This window comes from Pezoporus wallicus, unplaced genomic scaffold, assembly GCF_028554395.1.
Source record: "Pezoporus wallicus isolate ANWC-B61680 ecotype Strahan unplaced genomic scaffold, APGP_CSIRO_Pwel_v1 contig_5542, whole genome shotgun sequence".
Lineage (NCBI taxonomy): Eukaryota > Metazoa > Chordata > Aves > Psittaciformes > Psittacidae > Pezoporus > Pezoporus wallicus.
In genome coordinates, this window is record NW_026640165.1 from 1,879,743 (window position 1) to 1,899,496 (window position 19,754).

Consider the following 19,754-nt stretch of genomic DNA (forward strand, 5'->3'; position numbering starts at 1 on the left):
AGCTTTGTAGTACTGCCATTTGAGTAGGATCAAAAATCTTTCTACATTTGGAATGAAAGTTTCTGTAAGTTTTGCCCGTACGCCAAAGACTGGGAGACGAGAAGTTAGAAATTTTCCAATTAAAAAAAAATATTACTGCTTAGGTCAAACCTTTTCTAGTAGGGCCAGTTTATAATTCAGAGGGTTATGTCTGAACCATATTATGTACAGGACAAGCTTAATGAAACAGATTCATAGAATGAGTAAAAATACAGAATATTGTTAATGTTTGCTGTATACTCACACTGCCTTTTAACTGTTTATTAAAACGGCTGGTTTGGGAGTTTTTTCAATAATTGTTATGGATTTTTATGTATTACTAAGGGAACTTTTTGTGTGATGGGTTACTGTTTCACATAAAAATATGAGACTTTTTAGCTACAGTTTGTATTTCTCTAGTGTGCATGATAGCTTATTTAGTGGACATGTTTGTGGTAGACTTTTCAGATTTTCTTTTTTAACTAAGCTGTGTTTTCTGCTCTTGTGAGGGACTCGTTAGTCTTTCAGTGATGCTTCATTAAAGCACAAGGTAATCATGTTGGGGTAGCTTTAATTCATCATCATCATCTAAAAAGAAAACCCAGTAGATAACCTTGTTTTCCAGCTTCTAGAGGCAGTGGTTGTGTAGAATAATCACACAGTTCTGACTCCTGAAGATGATTTAAAGTATTTCTGTTGGTATAAATGTTACGGTGATGGGATTTGGGGAAATGAAACTGCAGTGAAGTCTACTAGTAGAGGCTTCTTTTTCTTTCCAGGCAAATGGAAAGCAAAGGATGTTAGCAGACAAATGTGTTTGAGACTGTACCTAGTGTTGAGACAGCACGGAATGTGAAGGGCAGTGACAAAGGCTTCTGTGGATGCACCAGATATGAAAGGGCAACTACGAAAAACACAGGTGTGATGCCGAATGGCGTTGGGGACTTAATGTCAAAAGGTTGAGGTTGGCATCTTCTTTGCTTTGGTCTTTATTTGCAAAACCTGTTTTCAGGTTCCTTCGGTCCCTGGGCCTAGCAACACACATCTGACAGAGCGAGGTAGTTCTTTATAGCAGGGAGAGCAAGTTAGGGGCAGGCCAGTTCTGTGAGCTTGTCACACATGAGTTGGTGAGACTGGATAGGATGTGTCAGGGGAAGTTGGCCAGTGTCATTGTGAGGATGGTCTCCAAAAGGTGGCAGATGTGGTGGTGGGAGGGCTCCCAGCAGCAGGAAAGAAAATCTCATGCCTGGCTTCAGGGAGGGGGATGTGAGGAAACTACAGGCTGGTCAGCCTAACCTCAGCCTTCACGGAAGATTGTGGGGCAGGTCCTACTGACAGCCATGTCCTGGCTCTTAAAAGTCAAGAAGGTGACTCTGAATAGCCAGAATGGATTAATCTAAGGCAAATCTTGTCTGACTTGTCTGGTTGCCTTCTGTGACGTGACGTGTGTGGCTCAGGGTACCAAGTGAATGTTGTTTACCTTGGCTTGCATGGTGGTTGAGGAGATGACCCTGGACTCTTGTAGGCAGTGGGCACAGGCTGTGGCAAGGGAAGTTCAAACCGCACATAAGGAACAGCTTCTTTACAGCAAGAGTAGTCAGTGGTTCTTGAGGAGTGTCAGGGAATCTCCATCCTTCCAGATACAAGAAACTTACGTGGTCAGGGCTGCAAGCAGCCCCATCTGACTTCAGGGTTGGATCTGTTTTCTGTGAGGATTGTGCCAGATTGTTTCTAGAGGTCCCTTTCAAGCTAAATTATGCTGTGATTCTCAACAGATTATGGAGGATTTAGGGTACTGGTAATGATATAATCTGTCAGATGCAGCTTAAAACAGTTTGTGTACAAATTTTTAACCTCTGTCTCTTTAAAGTCAGATACTTCGGAGCATCCTAACATGGTGTGGAAAGTGAAGACAAATCAAATGCCTAATGCTGTTCAGAAACTTCTTCTGGTAGTGGATAAGAGAACTTCAGGGATGAATGAGTCACTGGAGTTGCTGAAGTGTAATGAAAACCTGCCCTCTTCTCCTGGATATGCATCCTGTGATGAACACATGGAACTTGGTAAACAATGTGACTTTCTCAGAAGGTGCCAAATCCTGAAGTTTGATGTAGTTTTCATATAGTGAGATTACTGGAAGATGCCTGAGATTATTGATTTTAACTTCAGTAGGGAAGGGAATATGACAGTGAATTATGACATCTTAAGGTCTTATTTTGCAGTCACTTTCCTTTAACCCATTTCCAGGTCTGAAACACTGACCTGTTGACTTAAATATTTTCTTGAACTCAGCTACAGATTTCTGCTCTTAATCTCCAGAGTTGGTTTTGGTTTTTGTTTGTTTTTTGTTTTTTTTTTAGTACAAGAATAACAAACTGAAACCTCAAGAGCTCCTCCTAAAGGGAAATTACACTGCTTTAGATCTGCCGCAAATAGAGATTCTGGGCTAGGGGAACATTTTACTTCAGTTCTTACATTTTGGAGAAGAGTAGCACGTACATTAGGAAGTATTGATACAAGCAATGAAATGTTAATACATTTCATTGGAGTTATGGAGTGATTAAGAATAATGCTACTTAGTTACAGGAAAGCCTGTAACACAGACTTCTGATAACAAGCTGAGCTCTTTTCTGCTCTTCTGTGTAACATGAAATGTGGAGATTATTGGTAAGAATTCACCCCTGCCAAGCTGTGTACACAGCTGTCAAGACTTCTCAGTTATTTCACTCCAGTTCCCTGGTGGAAACGTGGAAAACTCTTACCCTGTGCAGCCCCCAGTATTGATAACTCTAAGTGTCACACCTGCTAGGACAGATTAATTTAGTTGCCTTTTGTTGAATGTTTTAGTATTTTAGTGAAGCATGTTGCTTCTTTTGCATAGTTCTGCAGTACAATGCTCTGTAAACTAGTCAGTCTAGTAAAAATTTTAAAACCAGAACTGCATTTTTACATACTTAATGTTTTACTTAAATTGCTTGCATGAATGTATAGTAGAGTGAAGATGTGATTATTTTTGTGCCCATTTTGCCAGTATTATGAGTAGGATTTGTGAGATGTTGGTAGTTGTGATATGCAGAAAGTAAAATCAGTTGGTCCATTTTGATCTTTATTTGTAAGATGTGGTGTCAACTAAAACTTAGCAGTGGGTATAATTATCTTGATTTGTGCATTTTTTCATAGATGATCTTCCTGAACTACAGGCTGTGCAGACAGATTCTACCCCACCTGCACTTTTTCAGCTTGGTGCTGATGTTTCGCATCAGGAATGTTCAAGGCCTTTGTGGAACCAACATACCTCAAACAGCAGTTCAGAAAGTGCTTATTCTTGTGAGAATGGGGTGAACTGGTTGACAGAATTAGCAAATATAGCCACAAGTCCTCAGAGTCCTTTGATGCAGTGCTCTTTTTATAACAGGTACTGACATTCATTTCAGTTTAGAACTGTGAAGATTTGTAATAATGCCTTCAGAAATGTTTCCTTCACTTTTGACACCCTTTGACTTCAGACTGGAACCCTATGTTTGATCTTTCTATATAGTAACTTTATCCTTCTGTGGCAGATTGCACAGGACTTGTTTCAGAGCCTGTTGCAAAAGCTGCTTAATTGCCAGGCACAAATGAGCTAGGATGGTATAAGGACATTGCCTAACCACAGAAAGCTCAGAAATTATGGGCATTTACCTCATGTGGAGCAGCAGATGAAAAATCGTTACATTAAATTCTTAATACTAGCTCACTGACTTTAGATTTTTTTCTTTAAAAGAGCTAATTGGAAAGGTAATGCAATTTTTTTTTATTGATAGTGTTCTCAGATTTGATATCTTTAAATTCCATGTGGCTGTGAAAAGCGAAATTTCTGGGCTTCACCTTCTATTGTGCAGCTTTGGTCTTAGGTTTATAATAAGAAAATTAAATGCAGTGCAGTAATGCACTTGGGATTTAATCATTAGGACAGAGCAGATGTCTTTATGTATAGTAAGAATGGGGTATTGAAGATACTTGTAAAAATGTCAGCATTGTGACCACGAGACGCTGATGTGGAGGTAGCACTGTCATTTGGGTGGTATAATAGAAGCTGTGCAGGAGTTATGCTAAATACTCCCTTTGCCTGAGCTTGCACCCTTTAATCATGCCATTTGAATGTTGGGGTGTGGGAAGTTTATTGGTATTCAGCTAATGCAAATAGAAATATTTATTAAACAAAAGCATTTTAGAGTAATGGCAGCTAAGTCTTGTGTTGTCTTAATCAGAAATATTTTAAAATACGTTTTTCTGTTACAGATCATCTCCTGTTCACATAATAGCTACAAGCAAAAGTTTACATTCCTATGCACGTCCTCCACCAGGATCTTCAAAGAACGATCCCACTTTCTCCAAGAATGATGTGGATGAAACACCAGTCAGACATGAAAGGGTGAGTTGTTCTGAAGTAGAGATGCATGAGTAGTGGGTTAAGCTTTTTGAGAAGATGAACTAGTGTTAAAAGTCATCTGTTTAGTTCTAATACTGTTTCTATTTAAGCTAGGTTTTCTGTCACTTTTCTTTTTACCAAACACAATAGGCTTGTAGTGCTCTATCAGAGTCTGCATTTCTGTGAAGAGATTCTAAGAAAGCCCTGCTTCTCTTGTAGTTCCTTCTATAGCAAGCTTTAAAAAATTACGTTAACTCTTTTACTGTCTTGAAAAGGAAATACAGAACCATCTCCTTTTAGATGCACAAAACCTGTTGGTCCTGCTTCTGCCCTTCCTGTGCAGTAATTTGTGTCTGAAACTTCCCTATTAAAGACACTGAGTTTTTCCCAGTGATTTATCTGGAACCTCCTTGGCCCTACAGCTTTCCAGTAGTTTGATCAAGGAGTAATGTGTGCTTTGAGTGGTTCAGTGGACAGCCAAGGAGTGAATGATGGCTTGTAAAATGCTTGCACCTAAGCATAAAATAAGCATAGGTGTGAAGTGAATCTCAGGGAATTAAACCCAAAAATTTCTGGATGGCACATTGCAAGAGAGGGAGATGAAAGTACTCTATTTACGTTTGCTACATTCTAATACTAATAGAATACTAATTTCTATTAGTATTTCAGGCAGAATAATGTCAGATGCAAAGTCAAGGATGTATCTAAAGACATACAAGACCAACCCTAAAATATCACCACCATTCTGCTTTTTTTTTTTTTTTTTTTTAATAGGCAAATAGTGAATCAGAATCTGGCATTTTCTGCATGTCATCACTCTCAGATGATGATGATTTAGGATGGTGCCATTCCTGGCCCTCAACTGTTTGGCATTGTTTTCTAAAAGGTAACCTAACATGTATCACTGAATAAGTATTTGGTTTGTCTTGGGTATTTTTGTGGTTGGTTGTTTGGTTTTGTTTGATTGTTTCAGTAGCACAGACTTTTTTACATAACACTAATCTTTTTTCTTAAAATCTCTTAGGCTCTCGTTTGTGCTTTCATAAAGGACGCAATAAGGAATGGCAGGATGTTGAGGATTTTGCAAGATCTGAAAGCTGTGGAAAAGACGAAAATGTCCCAGCGAGTCCATACAAGGTAGCTGTTAGTTCTGATAAATTCATTTCAATACCTGGAGCAGATACTTCATTTCTTAATGTTCTTTATCCCTTTGCCTGTAATTACTGTCTCAGGAAGATAGGTTTGCACTAAACTTGCCTAGAGCTGCTCACTGTACTATTTGAGCATCTTACTATAAAGCAATCAAACTGAATTAATTTAGGTATGTTTTGAATTTTACATTGTCTGTTTCTAGCAAGAGCACTTAGAATGTTGGTATTTTTTAATATAAGATGGTGAATATACACCTGTAGTATGCACAGGTGTATGCTTTTCTTGAACTGTATGTATGTTTACAGGGCTATGGTTCTGATGGTCTGAAGTTGATTTCTCATGAAGAAAGCATTTCCTTTGGTGAGTCAGTGCTAAAGCTGACTTTTGATCCTGGCACAGTGGAAGATGGCTTGCTTACAGTAGAATGCAGACTCGATCACCCTTTTTATGTTAAAAATAAAGGTATGAAATGCTATAAGTATACTTAGTTGTATATTAAAACATTCTTAGAAAGCAGCTGCAGATTTTATTGCATCCCATGTTGCTCAAGAAATTGATAAAAGCAGCGTTGTACAATCAATTTACTATCTTTATAAATAAATCCAGAATTAGAACAAACAAAACTGTAAAGTTATAAAGCTACAGAAATACTGCATGTTTCTTACGGGAAGATTTGATCAAGGACATAAGTGGATCTCGAGAAAGAAAAAATGGGGGGGGGGGGGGGGATAAAGGAAAGCTACACATAAGGGAGGCTTTTCTCACTGGCTAGACATGAAACTTCTGATGATAAAAGTTACCAGGTTTTGATTGCTTTTTTGCAAAAATTAGATTTAAAACTGTTTGCAGTAAGAATTCCCTGCGTAAGTGTTTCTGCTTTTTCATCTGGGTGAAAGAAGCTACAGCAGAACAGTTTTATAAAGTGATATCATACAGAGATATAGGATTGCTCCAGTTAAGAGCTAGAGAGATTGTCTGGCCGTTTGTCTAATTTAACTCTTTGCCACTTCAGGTTGGTCATCTTTTTATCCAAGCTTGACTGTGGTACAGCATGGCATTCCATGCTGTGAAATGCATCTTGGAGATCTGTGTCTACCTCCTGGACACCCTGATGCCATTAACTTTGATGATTCAGGTGTTTTTGATACATTTAAAAGGTAATTTTTGGATAAAGTGGCCCCAGTAGTTCTTACGTTTAATGAGTAGACCCCTTATGTCTGCAAGAATTTGAAGCATTATGCAGAGCAAAGAGAGAAAACTTTTGGTAATACGAAATAAATGAGAGGGAAAACCAAAGACTGAATACTAGGAAAGCTGTGTAATCGTGCTGTGCTAAGCTGCAAAGTTTATTTCACCTTGGAGTGAAGTAATATGATAGTTTAAGAGCAATTATATGAAGCAGTAAATACATCTGTATTGTATTATCTGTATAAATTCTACAGGTAAAGTGGGTTATATTTGAAAAGTCTGGACAGTTTTCCCACAATAGCTATTAAGTTGTGCTTCCTATACAGCTATGCATCTGAATTAGTAGTTTTTTAGTAATAAATGTATGTGCTATAGCTTTAGGGTACACTTTTCATGATTAGTTCTTGCTATTTTTGTATATTCAGCTTTTTGTGATTCTTTTCCAATATATCAAATTTACTGAACTTTCAAAGATCAGTTATGAGGTTTGCCTTGCTTTTAGCAAGAGGTTCAACCAGATGACCTTCAGAGGTACTGTCCACATAAATTATTCTAAGGAAATAATATTACCCATAAGATTTTCTCATACTTTGCGTACTTCCATATTTTGAGATTTCTAGGTTTAGTAAAATCCAGCTTCTCCTGTGATGTTAGCTCCTTCTTAACATCTGGTTTGTTTTTTTTTTTTAGTCTGGTTGCTTTTTGGTGTTCTTACAATAGAAAAAAAAGAATTTAAAATATTGTTTCAAGTGCTTGTCTTCACTCATTTGCTGTCTTGGCTTTTTTCTTATTAACTCCTAACTGCATGCATAGACAGTTGTTAGAATCAGTCTATTTACATCTCACTTGTGGCTTCTTATCCTGAAGCCAGGCGTGGACACTTCAAATTCCTTGTTTTGTCTTTCTGGACAGGATGGAGTAAGTCACAGAGAAAGGAGTATGCAGCAGCAGCTGTGGATAACAAGACAGAAGAATTCAAAAGCAAAACCCTGTTGCTATGTTATGGGAAGGAGATTAGGAATAGGAAGGGTGCTGGACTATTTGTACAACAGAGAGGCTCTTTCTTACTGTCTTGTGAGCTTGCCTACAAGCATTATCCCTTCTTAGTTGTTTTCTACTTTTCTAAGGGATTTTGGAGGCAAATCTTCAGGCCCCACTCTTGCTTATGGTTCTGCCCTGTAGAAAGGAGCTGCCTTTGCATGGGAGTGCTGGGCTACCACTAGCAGTGTTTCCTTGTTATTAGTTCTGCTTTATGTTCTGAAAAAAGCTCTTCAAAGCCCTTATTTTTGCCACAAGTTACACAACTACAGCCGCATTGAGCAGTGGGTGAGCAGAGCCTTTTGAGTTATAGATATTTTATGTTTATTTTGTGGTGATAATTTAGCGTTTTAGATCTCTGATTATCACCTTTATGGGTGTGTTTTCCCTATATAGCATGCTAAAGGCAGTATAGTCTGTGGTTCCTGGAGATAACAGTTTGTGGAATTAAACTTCTTCTGTACTGGTGAGAGGTTAATTTGTAGTTGTTGGTCAAAAAAAATTACAGTACTTCACAGAATTTGGAGGTCTAAATTGTATGGAAACAACTCATCTAAGCTGTTGAAATACCTTGAAGTATTGAGGAACCTCACATTTTTGTCACTAGAGGGCAGACTTAGCTCTAAATGAAAGAGTATGCATCAGTTTTCTAATCTCACTGGAAGGTTTGCCTATAAAATAATATGTATTTAAGTTATAATAGAATTTATTTTAATAGTGGTTTTATATTTGTAATTAATATATATTTTCAAGTGAGTTCAACACTTACTCTTCCCACATTAGTTGTTCCTTCCAGTACCTGTCACTCACAGATGAGATTTGATTTATGGTAAGGACAAAAGGAAAGAGGGAAGCTTATTTCAAACAAGGATGAAATTGAAGACAGTGTACAACAGATATACAGCCAGAGAATTGGTAGTACACAGCAGACCTTGCCAAGTTGCAGTATGCCATCACACTGAAAATACTGTTAACTCATGTGCCAAAGTTTTGGTGGTTTTTTTTTTTTTTTTAGGTTTGGTTATTTTTTCATACCGACATCTGCATCAAGTACAAATCATTATGTCGCACAAAACCCCTCAAATACTATAAATGTAGTATAGATGAAGAGTGAGTGGCTATTAAGGGGTTTATGTGAAAATTACTCCATCATTTTCTAATAATGACTTTTTCTTGCAGCTACGATTTTACCCCAATGGATTCCTCTGCAGTTTATGTGCTAAGCAGCATGGCTCGCCAGCGTCGCGCTTCTCTGTCCTGTGGAGGATCAAACAGTCAGGAGGCTGAGAGATCAGAGTGCAGTAGTAAAAACTGTGCGTCTACTGCATCATCACATCTTTCCTCCAGTTCATTGTACAGCAAAGCTGGCAAAAGCCATAGCTCAGGGACTGCAAGTACTGTGAGTGCCACTTCTCCAAACAAGTGCAAAAGACCAATGAATGCCTTCATGCTTTTTGCCAAAAAATACAGAGTTGAATACACTCAGATGTATCCAGGGAAAGACAACAGGTAATGACACAAATTGTAGTTTTGTTATTCTTGGTGAGTTTATAGAATACCCGTGTCCCACCTTTAAGTGGACTAAATTTTGCATTTGAAGTAAAATGTGTGTACATTGTTTAAAGAACAAGTTTTGAAAGATGCTGACACAAATCTTAAACCATGGGCAGACTCGGTAAATAGGACGCAAGCCGTTTTTGGCACTGTTGCCTTCTGAGAAAGCATTTGGGTAAAGCAACTGATGTATGTCTGTATGTGCAGCGGCAGAGTCACAAATACACAACAGTCTTTGTTTATACTGGTGAGAAAAGGAGAAAAAAAAGCACCAGGCTCTCTGCTCATGTGTTATAGTGGAAAAAGGGAATTTCTGATCCTTCTGATTAGGTCTTGGCATAATATTGCAAATTGTTCAGTGAAGTTCTGTCAGAGTGAGTTGTCCTCACTCTGCACATTGTATTGAGAAATGGAGTACTGATTGTTGGGGTATCTGAAAGATCTTAATCCAAACAGTACCTTGCCAAATGTTGCTTGTCCTAAAGGCATTCAGCAGCCTGTTGGAGGGAAGGTTCTTTGGACTCTGTTGGAGGGAAGGTTCTTTGCTGGTTTCTTTTTGGCTTCTTTTTATCTATACACATGTTCATGTCTAAACAATTTTTTTTCTTTTCATAAAGCTCTCCATTATAATGTTTTAAATAGTCTTAATATTTATGCTAATTGTGCATATGTAAGTATGAACTAAAGCCCATGAACATACACTGATTTTGTACTCAGATTTTTTTTACATATATAACATCATGAAACTGTTACTATAAAAATGACACTGTCACTAAAGATTTTAGTACTAAATCTGGTAAAAACTAAAGGTGACAGGGCTTTGAGAGGGTTTTAATTTAACTATTTTATAATGTTCTGGTAAGGAGGCTGGAACTGGTGTTGAGAAATAAAATCCTGTCATACAAATAATCCAGCCTTAAATTCCAGGCAGTCTTGTGTGACCTGGCAGTGATGTTCTGCGGTGTTTACAGTAGCTTCAGTGAAGCAGATCTGCTGCCTTCTAACTCATTGCAACTATCAAAGAGAGATCAAACAGAACGTCAGCTAGGAAAGTCTATGATGGTTTATCTTAAAATGCTGATTTCAAAGGGATGCAGTGAACTGGAGCTGCAACTGGACGGATGTGTGAAAATAAGTTGAATATTTCAGTAAGCAGGTTTACCTTGATGGAAAGTGAAGACAAAGTTACAAGTAAGCTTCAGAATGCATGGCTCACCATCCCAGTTAGAAGGCAGTGCATTTGGATGCAGTTTGTTGGCATTCCATACAGACAAAATCACAAAGTTAGTGATAATTGATTATATATGCATTCAATTACTGTTGCTTAAATGTGGCTGAGAGGCAACTCTCATGATTTTAACTTTAGTATATGTCATTTTCAGATTTCTGAGTAGATCTTAACGGTTGGTTACATGTAGTACTTTTGTACACTGCAGTTCCTATGTTTGCTACACCTGCTTAATTTTTTCTTAGCATATAAGAAATGACAGACCTTGACGTATTTGGAATTAAATGGTAAGTTCTGAGACAAAGCAGCTCAAGCCATGTCAACAAGATAGTGAGTTGTAAATATTCAGAACACAAGTCAACATTCACATGGTACTTAAAAACGCGATGGACGGTAAAGCATACTTGAGAAGCTGGTGTTAGAGTAGTACTTGTTTCTTTTCTAGATGTTCTCACTGTGACTGTAGTTGGACTTGATTGTGCCTTCAGAAATAACCTGAATAATTTGAGTAGTGTATGTTCTAAAGACGAAATCACCTAAACTAGAGTATTTGTTCTTGCTGAACATAATTACTAAGTAAACTTGAGGCATTCTCAACTACTGCTTGACAATTTCTTTCGAATTAGCTGTAGTGTAAGAGGTTGTATCCCAGTTGCTAAAAAGTTGTCAGGTACCTTACCAGCATTTTAAGAGGACAGAGTACAGAGTGCTGTGAAGTTCTGGTGAGGTGAAGGACACGTAAGGCAATGAAGCAGTAGAACAATTTCTTTCTTGTTTCTGGTCAGGTGAATTAAGTCTCTGCTATGTCAGGAACTTTCTCTGTACACATATTTTTTCAGTCTCTGTGGTTTGCTCACAGAACTGTTTCCTTGGCAAAATGGAGCTTTTGTCTCTGCATTAGATTTTTCAGCCTTTTTGAAACGTACAGATCTGTGCTCACTTTCAGTGCTCAGTGCAGTTTTTTCCTCTGGAGATAATAAAATACGTGTTTTTACATTTAAAATACAAAGATTTTGTAGTTTATTTTATTTGGAAATGCAGTGCTTTTTTCAGCAAACCTGCTCTCTCTGGGTCACCATGTTCTTTCCTGGGGGTATGAGTGACCCAGTATAACCTGGTGACCAGAACCAGACAGGTTTCTGGTGCTGTTGATTTGCCTCTGAATACTGCTAAAACATGGAAAATCTGCTAATTGTGCTTACTTCTGGTGACAGACCCAAGATACTGATTCTCAGTTTGGATAGAAAACCAGAAATACCATTGCCAGAGAGACAGGCTGTGCACATGGATTTGATGTGGATGGGTCTGGTTGCAACTTGAGTTTGCTCTCAGGAGCCACCAGAGCGTGTGACAGCACAGGCTGAGTGGCAGCCTCGATGGAGTTCCTGCTGTGCTCTCTGGGTGCTCTGCAGCTCCTGGAAGCCTGAAGAGTACTACACAGTCTTGCAGGATTAAAATGCATTTTCTTGTTACAGTGCAGAAAAGCCTTCAGAAATGCTGTATGTGCATCAGCCTATGGAAGAGGTTGCTGACACTCTGCTCTTCTTGATTCTGTTGGAATTCTGTGAATAGCTTTGCTGCCAGCAAGGAACCTTTTAATATGATGAAGCAGAGTTGTTTGCACCTTTTTTTTTTCTTTTTTTTTTTTAAAGCTGATCACAGAAGGTTGATTGCTGTAATCTGAAGCTAAAGCACCTGCTCAGTAGTTGAACACTGGTAAAAGAGCTGCTGTTTAGAGATTTTCATTTTGCTAAAGGATGGAGTTAAAGTTTTAAGGGAATATTGATCCAGCATTTGGGAGTGCAGTTGAGCAATATAGCATGATAATAATGGGAAATACTGTCCAAAAGACAGCAAGTTTAGAAGGAGCAGGAAGGCAATTCAGCAATTCATTGTTAGAACAGATCTTTTTGCGTAGGAATGGGAACTTACATTATGTTCTGCCCAGTATGGATTAAAGGTGGAGGAGGCTACACACATCTATTAAGTAGACACGGGGATTTGCAGTTAATCAAGTATTTGTTTGGCTAAGGTCGTATTCAGATCATTGCCCTAATTATTAGAGAACATATTTCCAGCAAATCTGTCATATGATCTTCTAGTACAAAAGTAGAGCGAAACACATGTGAGTTACCATTTGGTGGTGGTTTTTTTAACATCCCTGTGTTGCTGGTTTATGTCAGTTGCTGTGTATTCAAATATACACCCGCTGAAATGTTAGAATGTGCATCGACCCGTGCTGAGCTAGTACAGAATCTCAGCTGTTTAACTGTTGAAAGAAGTATGAGAAGATAATCAGAAACAGGATTGTTCTAAAAAAACTTGAAGATACAGTTGACTTCTGTATGTGTGTGATTTCAACACTTAGCTTTTGTCTTCTTTGAAGTGCTCAGATAAAAACAAAATTAGGGTTTTTCTTAACACCCTGTCCTGACCACAGTGTAAACATTTGTCTTGCAGAGCCATAAGTGTGATACTTGGTGACAGGTGGAAGAAAATGAAAAACGAAGAAAGACGGATGTACACGCTAGAAGCCAAGGCCTTGGCAGAAGAGCAGAAACGTCTAAATCCTGACTGTTGGAAACGAAAACGAACAAATTCTGTATGTTTGTGAAGCTTTCTTCTTCATTGTGTACTTAAATGTGTTCATATGGTAGCGACAGTGGGTTTTGTTGAGGATAACCTGCTGTCTACTCCTTTCTTGGTAGCCCAAACCTTCATTCGGCTCCTCTGTGTTGGGTAGCCTCCTTTTGGACAGTTTTCAGGAGACAGATCAGGCGAGGGTCTCTGAACATTTTCCTAATTCCATGAATTCTATTGGACTGGAAGTGAGTGTGCTTGTGAAAGGCAGAGGAAGAGCACATCACCTTTTGTTTGAAGTAACTGAGTTCACAGGATCGTACCTAAATTACATCTGTCCCCTCAGAAACACTTAAACTTTTACAAAATCCTGCTTTGATTCAGTCTCATTTTTCTTCAGTAAAAGCTTTTTCTTTACCATTTTCTATATTTTTTACTTATAATTTGTCAGTATATGATGTGAAGTTACTGAGGGAGCAAGTTATTTTTTTCCATTAATCCCTTTCATTTACTACTCTGTTTTAATTGTAAAATAAATACAATAGATACCACTTCTTCTGTAGGGAAATAAATTGTTTTCCACGTTGCAGAAGGCCATTCTAAGAGTCTGCAGCAGTGAACCTATTAAGATAAGGGCTTTCAAGCTTATAAGTCATATAAAGAGAACATAGTAAAAAAAAAAAGAGATTTCTGCCAGCCTGCATGTTCAGCTAGAAGAGAAACTGGAAGGAAAGATCCACACTGTGCACGGAACGCCAGGTCCTCTCATCATCCATTTTATGCCTGCGTAGGAGCATTAGTGTATAGTGTGGGCTTCACAGGTTTAAGATTCCATCCTCAAGTTAGCCCCTTTCCTTTTCTGTGTAACTGAGGCTACTTTCTCAAGAGCATATACAAGTATTGCCTTAAGACTAAGAAATGCTCCAACTCTCAGTTGCTGCTTATTGCTTATATACTTGGTGCTGAGTTTTCAGTCCCTTGTTGCAGATTTCACCGAACCCCAGCTGCAAGGAACAAGCTGTTTTTCTGTTCACTGGATTCTATTTTAATCAACAGTCACAGCTTCTGCTAGATCTCCTTGCGGGTTTAGTTAAAATAATACTGTGTATTTATTCTGCTTTTACACTACTGCAGTCTTGGACATTGGGTGGTGAGGTCAATTTCACACATGCACTTGTCAGCTTCAGGAAAGTCGGTGGGGGTGTTTGGGTGTAGCTGAGAGGAATAGTTGGCCTTGGGAAGGATGGTTTTCTCACCCTGCCTTCTAGTAGGATATTCCTTTGTCTTCAGACCAAGGTAACAGTATTTGTAGGACCTGTTACTGCAGTGTTAACAGCAGGAAACACCTTTTTTATGATTTTATTTTAATGAACTAAGAATTTTGTTAGCAGTGGTTACCTTGTCAAGTAATGATGGTGGGGATGGTGGAGTCTGGGCTGCCACAAAGAAGTCTTGGTGGTCTTTTGATGATGAGGGGATAAAATAATCTGTTTGGGCTTTCTGTTTTCTTCAGAGTAGCTGGACCAATGATTACAAGTACTTGTGGCTTTCAAAACAAAGGTTTGCTAGATTTAAGATAATGTCTCCTTCCCCTTCGCTTGATGAGAGCTAACCTGGTTTTCTCTTTTCTCAGGGCTCACAACAGCATTAAGCCAGAATTTTCCTGTTAACTCTGTATTTACAAAATGGCTGTTGCTTGATGGCAAGAAGATGCACGATCAAGGTCTTACTATTTGTTGTGACTCTGCGTGGCCATAAAATACTGGCACCATCAAGTTGGAAATGATCTAGTATGAGTGCAGATTTGCTTTTTACAATAGAACATTAAGTAAGCTAGAACTATCAACATTTTAAACCAAATTGCCTTATTTTTCTTCCAAACTTCATATATGTATCAGGTAATATAGGCTTGAAAATGGATATCCTGTGGTGCTAAAGTACTTTAGAAAGAGGCGAGGGAGATGTGTATAAATGTTTATTTTTAAAAGAAAATGTACAAAAAGGGGAATTTTAAAATATGTAACAGCTGTTTATATACATTGATTCTTATTGCTGATTAATATGTATTGCACAACCATATTATTAATTACGAGTCTGGGGCCTGGGCTTTTCTGAGATGGCAAGGTGCGTTGTGGGGTAGTGTCCCAGCCCAGCCAGGCGCCAGCACCGCACCGCAGTGTGGCGAGCACAGCGTAAGGAGCGCGGAGCCGCTGCCCGCATTGCCCCGGAGGAAATGTGTCCCCACAAGGGGGCGAGAGATCCTGCACAAGCTGGCACTAGTCAGAGCTGTTGTTGCCGGTGGCAACCGTGGCCCGGGACAGGATGAAACAAATAGCGTTATCTCCAGAAAAATGGTGCTGTTGATACCATCACCATCATAGTTTTTAACTCTGTGTTTTGTCTTTGCCACATACTCTACAATACTTTATTTTGCCATAAGACATCTTTACGGTGGGGGCAAACTTTGCACTTAACTATACGTGCAACACTTGCACTTTACTATTTTTTCCTCCAACTGTCTACAATTAGAGCAGCTGCATTAGGATTCCAACTGCTTCTGCTGTGAACTTTTACAATCATGGCTTTTTGTCTGCTAAACAGCTGTGTGTTCCTTTTTTTTGTTTAAGAATCACAACTGTAAATTTCAGTTTATGACACGTCTATGTGATGTTGCCCCTCAGATTTTTGCACACTATATTCTTGTATATTATTTCAAATAAATCCATTAAAATCTGGTGGTGTGTATTACATGAAATGGAGTGGACTAATCGTGAAGTCCACCCTGCGGGATGAGCACCTTGTGCATGGAATTCTGTACATGAACCCGTCCAAAGCGCATGTGATGCTGTGCACTGAGGAAGCTGTTGAAGGATTTCAAATACTGCACTCAAGGTTGGAGTTAACGTTCTTTATTACAGTTTAAGCCAAAAGAAAGTTGAAATCTATATAAATTACTTGCAAGCAAAGAGCAGTGCACTAGAGAGTCTGTTACTTACAAATATTTTTGTGTTAAAATTAGTGATTTTTAGATGGAAGCTGATGATTCTGGCATTCAGAAGTACTGAATAAGGCTAAAATGTATCCAACTGTTCATACTTACAAGAGCTACCTACTTCCTTACTTGAGATACTCATGAATTCCACTGCAGTGTTTGAGCGCATGTTCTAGTTTTTCTGAGTTCAGAAGGAATGCTGAATTGTTTTCATTAGATGTAGACTTACAGCACATAAAAACTGTACAATTTCCTTATGACATTTGTGTATAAATAAGTTCCTGTAATGCAAATGTAAAGCAAGAAGACAGAAGTTTCACAGATAAAGTAGGTAAACACATTTCCTTGTAAAGCTTACGTAGTTGGGAATGCAAGTATCTGCATGGCACCGAAGACCCATGACTGCAGTACTGTGCCAAGATTTGAGAGAGTTGCACAGATTGGCTCACTGAAGGGTCGACATCGCTTTCTGCAGCAGCTGAACCATTATGGGATAGACCGGTGCAAACTCCTTTCCCTCTCTCATTCGCACTGACTGAACGTAAGCCTCCAGGGCACCACTAAAATAAAAGAAAAAGCAATTGACAGCATGCAGATTATGCAAGTTAAGGACCTGCAACTGAAATCAGTTAACTTCTTCCCTGCTACAGAACTTGCCTCAGATGACCCTGCATGTCTCTGCAGAAGGAAGTGGCCACGAAAGGCCTTACAAAGCTGTACATAATTGTTCCATGATTGTTTTTCTCCTTCCTTGCATGTTTTGAGGAGCGAACAAGTTAACATTTAAATAAACAGCGGCAGCATGTTGCAGATGGCTTGAAATGACAGCTCTGACGCACAGACTCGGGCACATTGCTGTACTGGTAACCTTTAGAAATGGAAAGGATAGACACCAGCTGCTGCGAGTGCAACATGCAGAATGAAAACGGGCAGTGGTGACCAACGGAGATGCCCTCAGTGATTTGCAGGCCAAGTCTCTGGAAGTGCTGCGGTCCTTTGGGAAACGCTGCACTAACCCACAGACTGAGTGCATGTACGTTTGTAAGGCATTGCAGTGTTTTTCCTATACGTTGTCATAGGGCGTTGCACACAGTAGTCTTGTGTGAGTCACACAAATACAGGCATGTCAAAGCTAAAGGGGAGCTTTGATTGCGTACGTGTATCTAATTTAACTTGCTGTACAACATGGGGCCACCTTTCAGCCAACGAGTCTAGGAAGTAGTATTGTTGAATGAGCATATCTGCAAAACAAAGACTTTGTAAATGCTGAGCTGTTCAGATTCCAACTTTATTAAGTAGGTCAGGTCAGTTTTGCCAGTACTTGGCTTCCAATTTAATTGATTTTTTCTCGTATCATCCTCTTGCCTGCGAGTAAGGCTACTGCTAAACCAGTGAGGGCTCTGAACTTCCTCAGTGCAACAGGAGGAGCTGGGTGTTCACATGTGGTACACGCATGCATACACACACAAACATGCCTGCAGTCAGAGTCCCTGGCCTACTGCTAATGGAGTTCGACAGGGAGAGCGTGAAGTGGGCAACTCTGCAAGGAAGGAACCTGCAGCAGCTTCTGAGCACAGGATGGGAACGAAACAGCACAGGCAGGCAATGCCCAGCACAGCTCCTCCCCCCCCAGACTCCCTTTTGGCTGAAGCCCAGGGCACGTGGTCTGATGGAGGTGATGCAAAGGGAGGATGGATTGGATTACTGGAGAGTTGAGAGGCTTCAGAAGACTATTGTGACTGAGCACAGAAAGTCTCTCATGTTGGCCTGGATGCAGTTGACAGTTCAATTTTGGTAACAACTTCCTAGTGAGTTACTGCTGCTGAGGGGTGCACACCAGGTACCAACACTCTGAAGAAACATCAACAGCAAGAAAAAAGTTATTCCCCCATTACAGTCAGAAAGGCAAAGAACATCTGCACGTGGTCAGCTCCCTGAAAACCTTCAGTGTGCTCTTCCCAATGGTCTCTGGGGAGCAGCACAGGCTCTATGGGGAAAAACGCAACATCTAAAAGCCTGCTTGCTGCAGCCAGAGTGCTTCGGGTGCAGCTCACCTCACTCCCAGCAAAGGCTGTCCACATGACGGACTGCAGAGAGGCACATCTGCAGGTCAGTTTTAAAGCCCAAGATTTAAAGAGAAGAGTTGAGACTGGGGGAAAGAGAGAGCAGGTAAGTGTGCTTTTTAGATCAACTGGCAATGAGGGGCAAGCATGTGACAGGCAGACGGAGTAGTAGTGGGAGATGCAGGCAGAGACAGCTCAAGGATCCCATCAAGATGAAGGGAGACCCTTTGGAAGAGTCTCACATTTCCACTCAGGGCAGCACTCGAGTGCTGTGGGCAGCAGTAATCTTAAGCACGTTAGATGTTAGTTACTATTAAAAAGACAGTCAAGAAACTCATGTAACAGTTTTACTGTAGCTGTTGTTCATCTTGCTGAATCTCTCCCCTTCCTCTCACCAGTGTCCCTGTCTTTTCCTCTATACACTCCCCAAAGTTTCTTGGGCCCAAATAGTTTTTAAAAGTCACCAAAAGCTGAATATAGAAAGAACTCCACATTGACCTGCTTAACTTAGAAAGCGCTGACACCTCCTGGTGAAGTTGTGGGTTGGCATCACTATCCAGATGGTAACACTGCCATCCCTTTCTGCTTTGAAAAACCCCTTGAAAGAGATGACAGAGATAACCAGATCCCTTCAGATGAAAGGCAGAAGCTTTACCCTAAAAGCAGCACCCAGAACCACTCAGCATCAGCCCTTGATAATCCTTAGCCAGACTGTTATTCCCATCCGATCAAACAAGAGGGAATGAGATTTAGGCTATGCTAAGTGCCGAACACCAGCATTAGAGTCCCTCTGTCAGACCTTCCAGCAGCTTTTATCTTTTTTCTTTCTCTCCTGCCTCAGAAGAACCTGATTTAAGTGGCAAAACCAACTCCACCAGTGGCAGCCACTGCCCTCTTAAAACTCAAAAAAGCAGCTAAAAGGAACTTAGCATTGTCTGGTGGCCTCAGAACTGCTCTGAGGGTTAGGGTTCCTTCTCCTTCCCTGCACAGACCAACAGCCAACAGAAGCTGTTGCCAAGCAAGAAGAGATCCTTGCCAGCTCTCTTTTGCTGTGCTTGCTCTTTTACTGTGGCTTTGCTTGTGTTGTTTCAAAGAGACAAACTTCAAAAGACAGCCAATCATTACTGTATCAATACTACTAGGTGAATTCTCAGGCATTTTGCTAAAAGACATTGTACAGCTTTACACTAAACAAAAATAAAAGCTTTCTCAAGACAATGCATTCACTGTTTTCCCATGTCCTGTAAAAGTATTTCAGTGCTCTAAAGCTGAATTTCAAAACGCAATTTATAATTAGTAACTTTACCTGAAATTCTAGAACAAAAGCTTGATTCTTCTCAGACAGGAAGAGTTTTGCCGTGACAAAGGTGTGGGGAGCACCAGCTTCTCACCTGATGCAACATTTATGTCAGGGTCACTTGTCAACCTTCAGCTTGCAAAGGTTATTTTGCAAATGCCACAGCTGCCACTGGTGGAGATTTCACTGTAACCCCGTGGGAACTGATGGGGACTGCAGTGCCATGAGAATCA

At 39.8% G+C, this 19,754-nt stretch overlaps 2 protein-coding genes across 3 annotated transcripts in view; one reads left to right on the forward strand and one right to left on the reverse strand.

Annotated features, from left to right (window-relative positions):
- The first annotated feature begins 1,531 nt into the window (after positions 1–1,531).
- On the forward strand, positions 1,532–15,904 carry HBP1 (HMG-box transcription factor 1). Its single transcript, XM_057417853.1, has 10 exons — positions 1,532–2,081; positions 3,199–3,433; positions 4,300–4,432; positions 5,204–5,315; positions 5,454–5,566; positions 5,887–6,043; positions 6,594–6,738; positions 8,987–9,316; positions 13,050–13,191; positions 14,803–15,904. The coding sequence occupies exons 1-10, from the start codon at positions 1,913–1,915 to the stop codon at positions 14,818–14,820; spliced, it is 1,554 nt and encodes a 517-aa protein (XP_057273836.1). The 5' UTR covers positions 1,532–1,912; the 3' UTR covers positions 14,821–15,904.
- The window catches only part of COG5 (component of oligomeric golgi complex 5), a 192,727-nt gene continuing 188,531 nt past the window's right edge, over positions 15,559–19,754 (reverse strand). For both annotated transcript variants that reach the window (XM_057417852.1, XM_057417851.1), the window contains one exon: positions 15,559–16,721. In XM_057417852.1, coding sequence (XP_057273835.1) covers positions 16,607–16,721 — 115 coding nt within the window. In that variant the 3' untranslated portion in view covers positions 15,559–16,606. The remainder of the gene's footprint in view (positions 16,722–19,754) is intronic.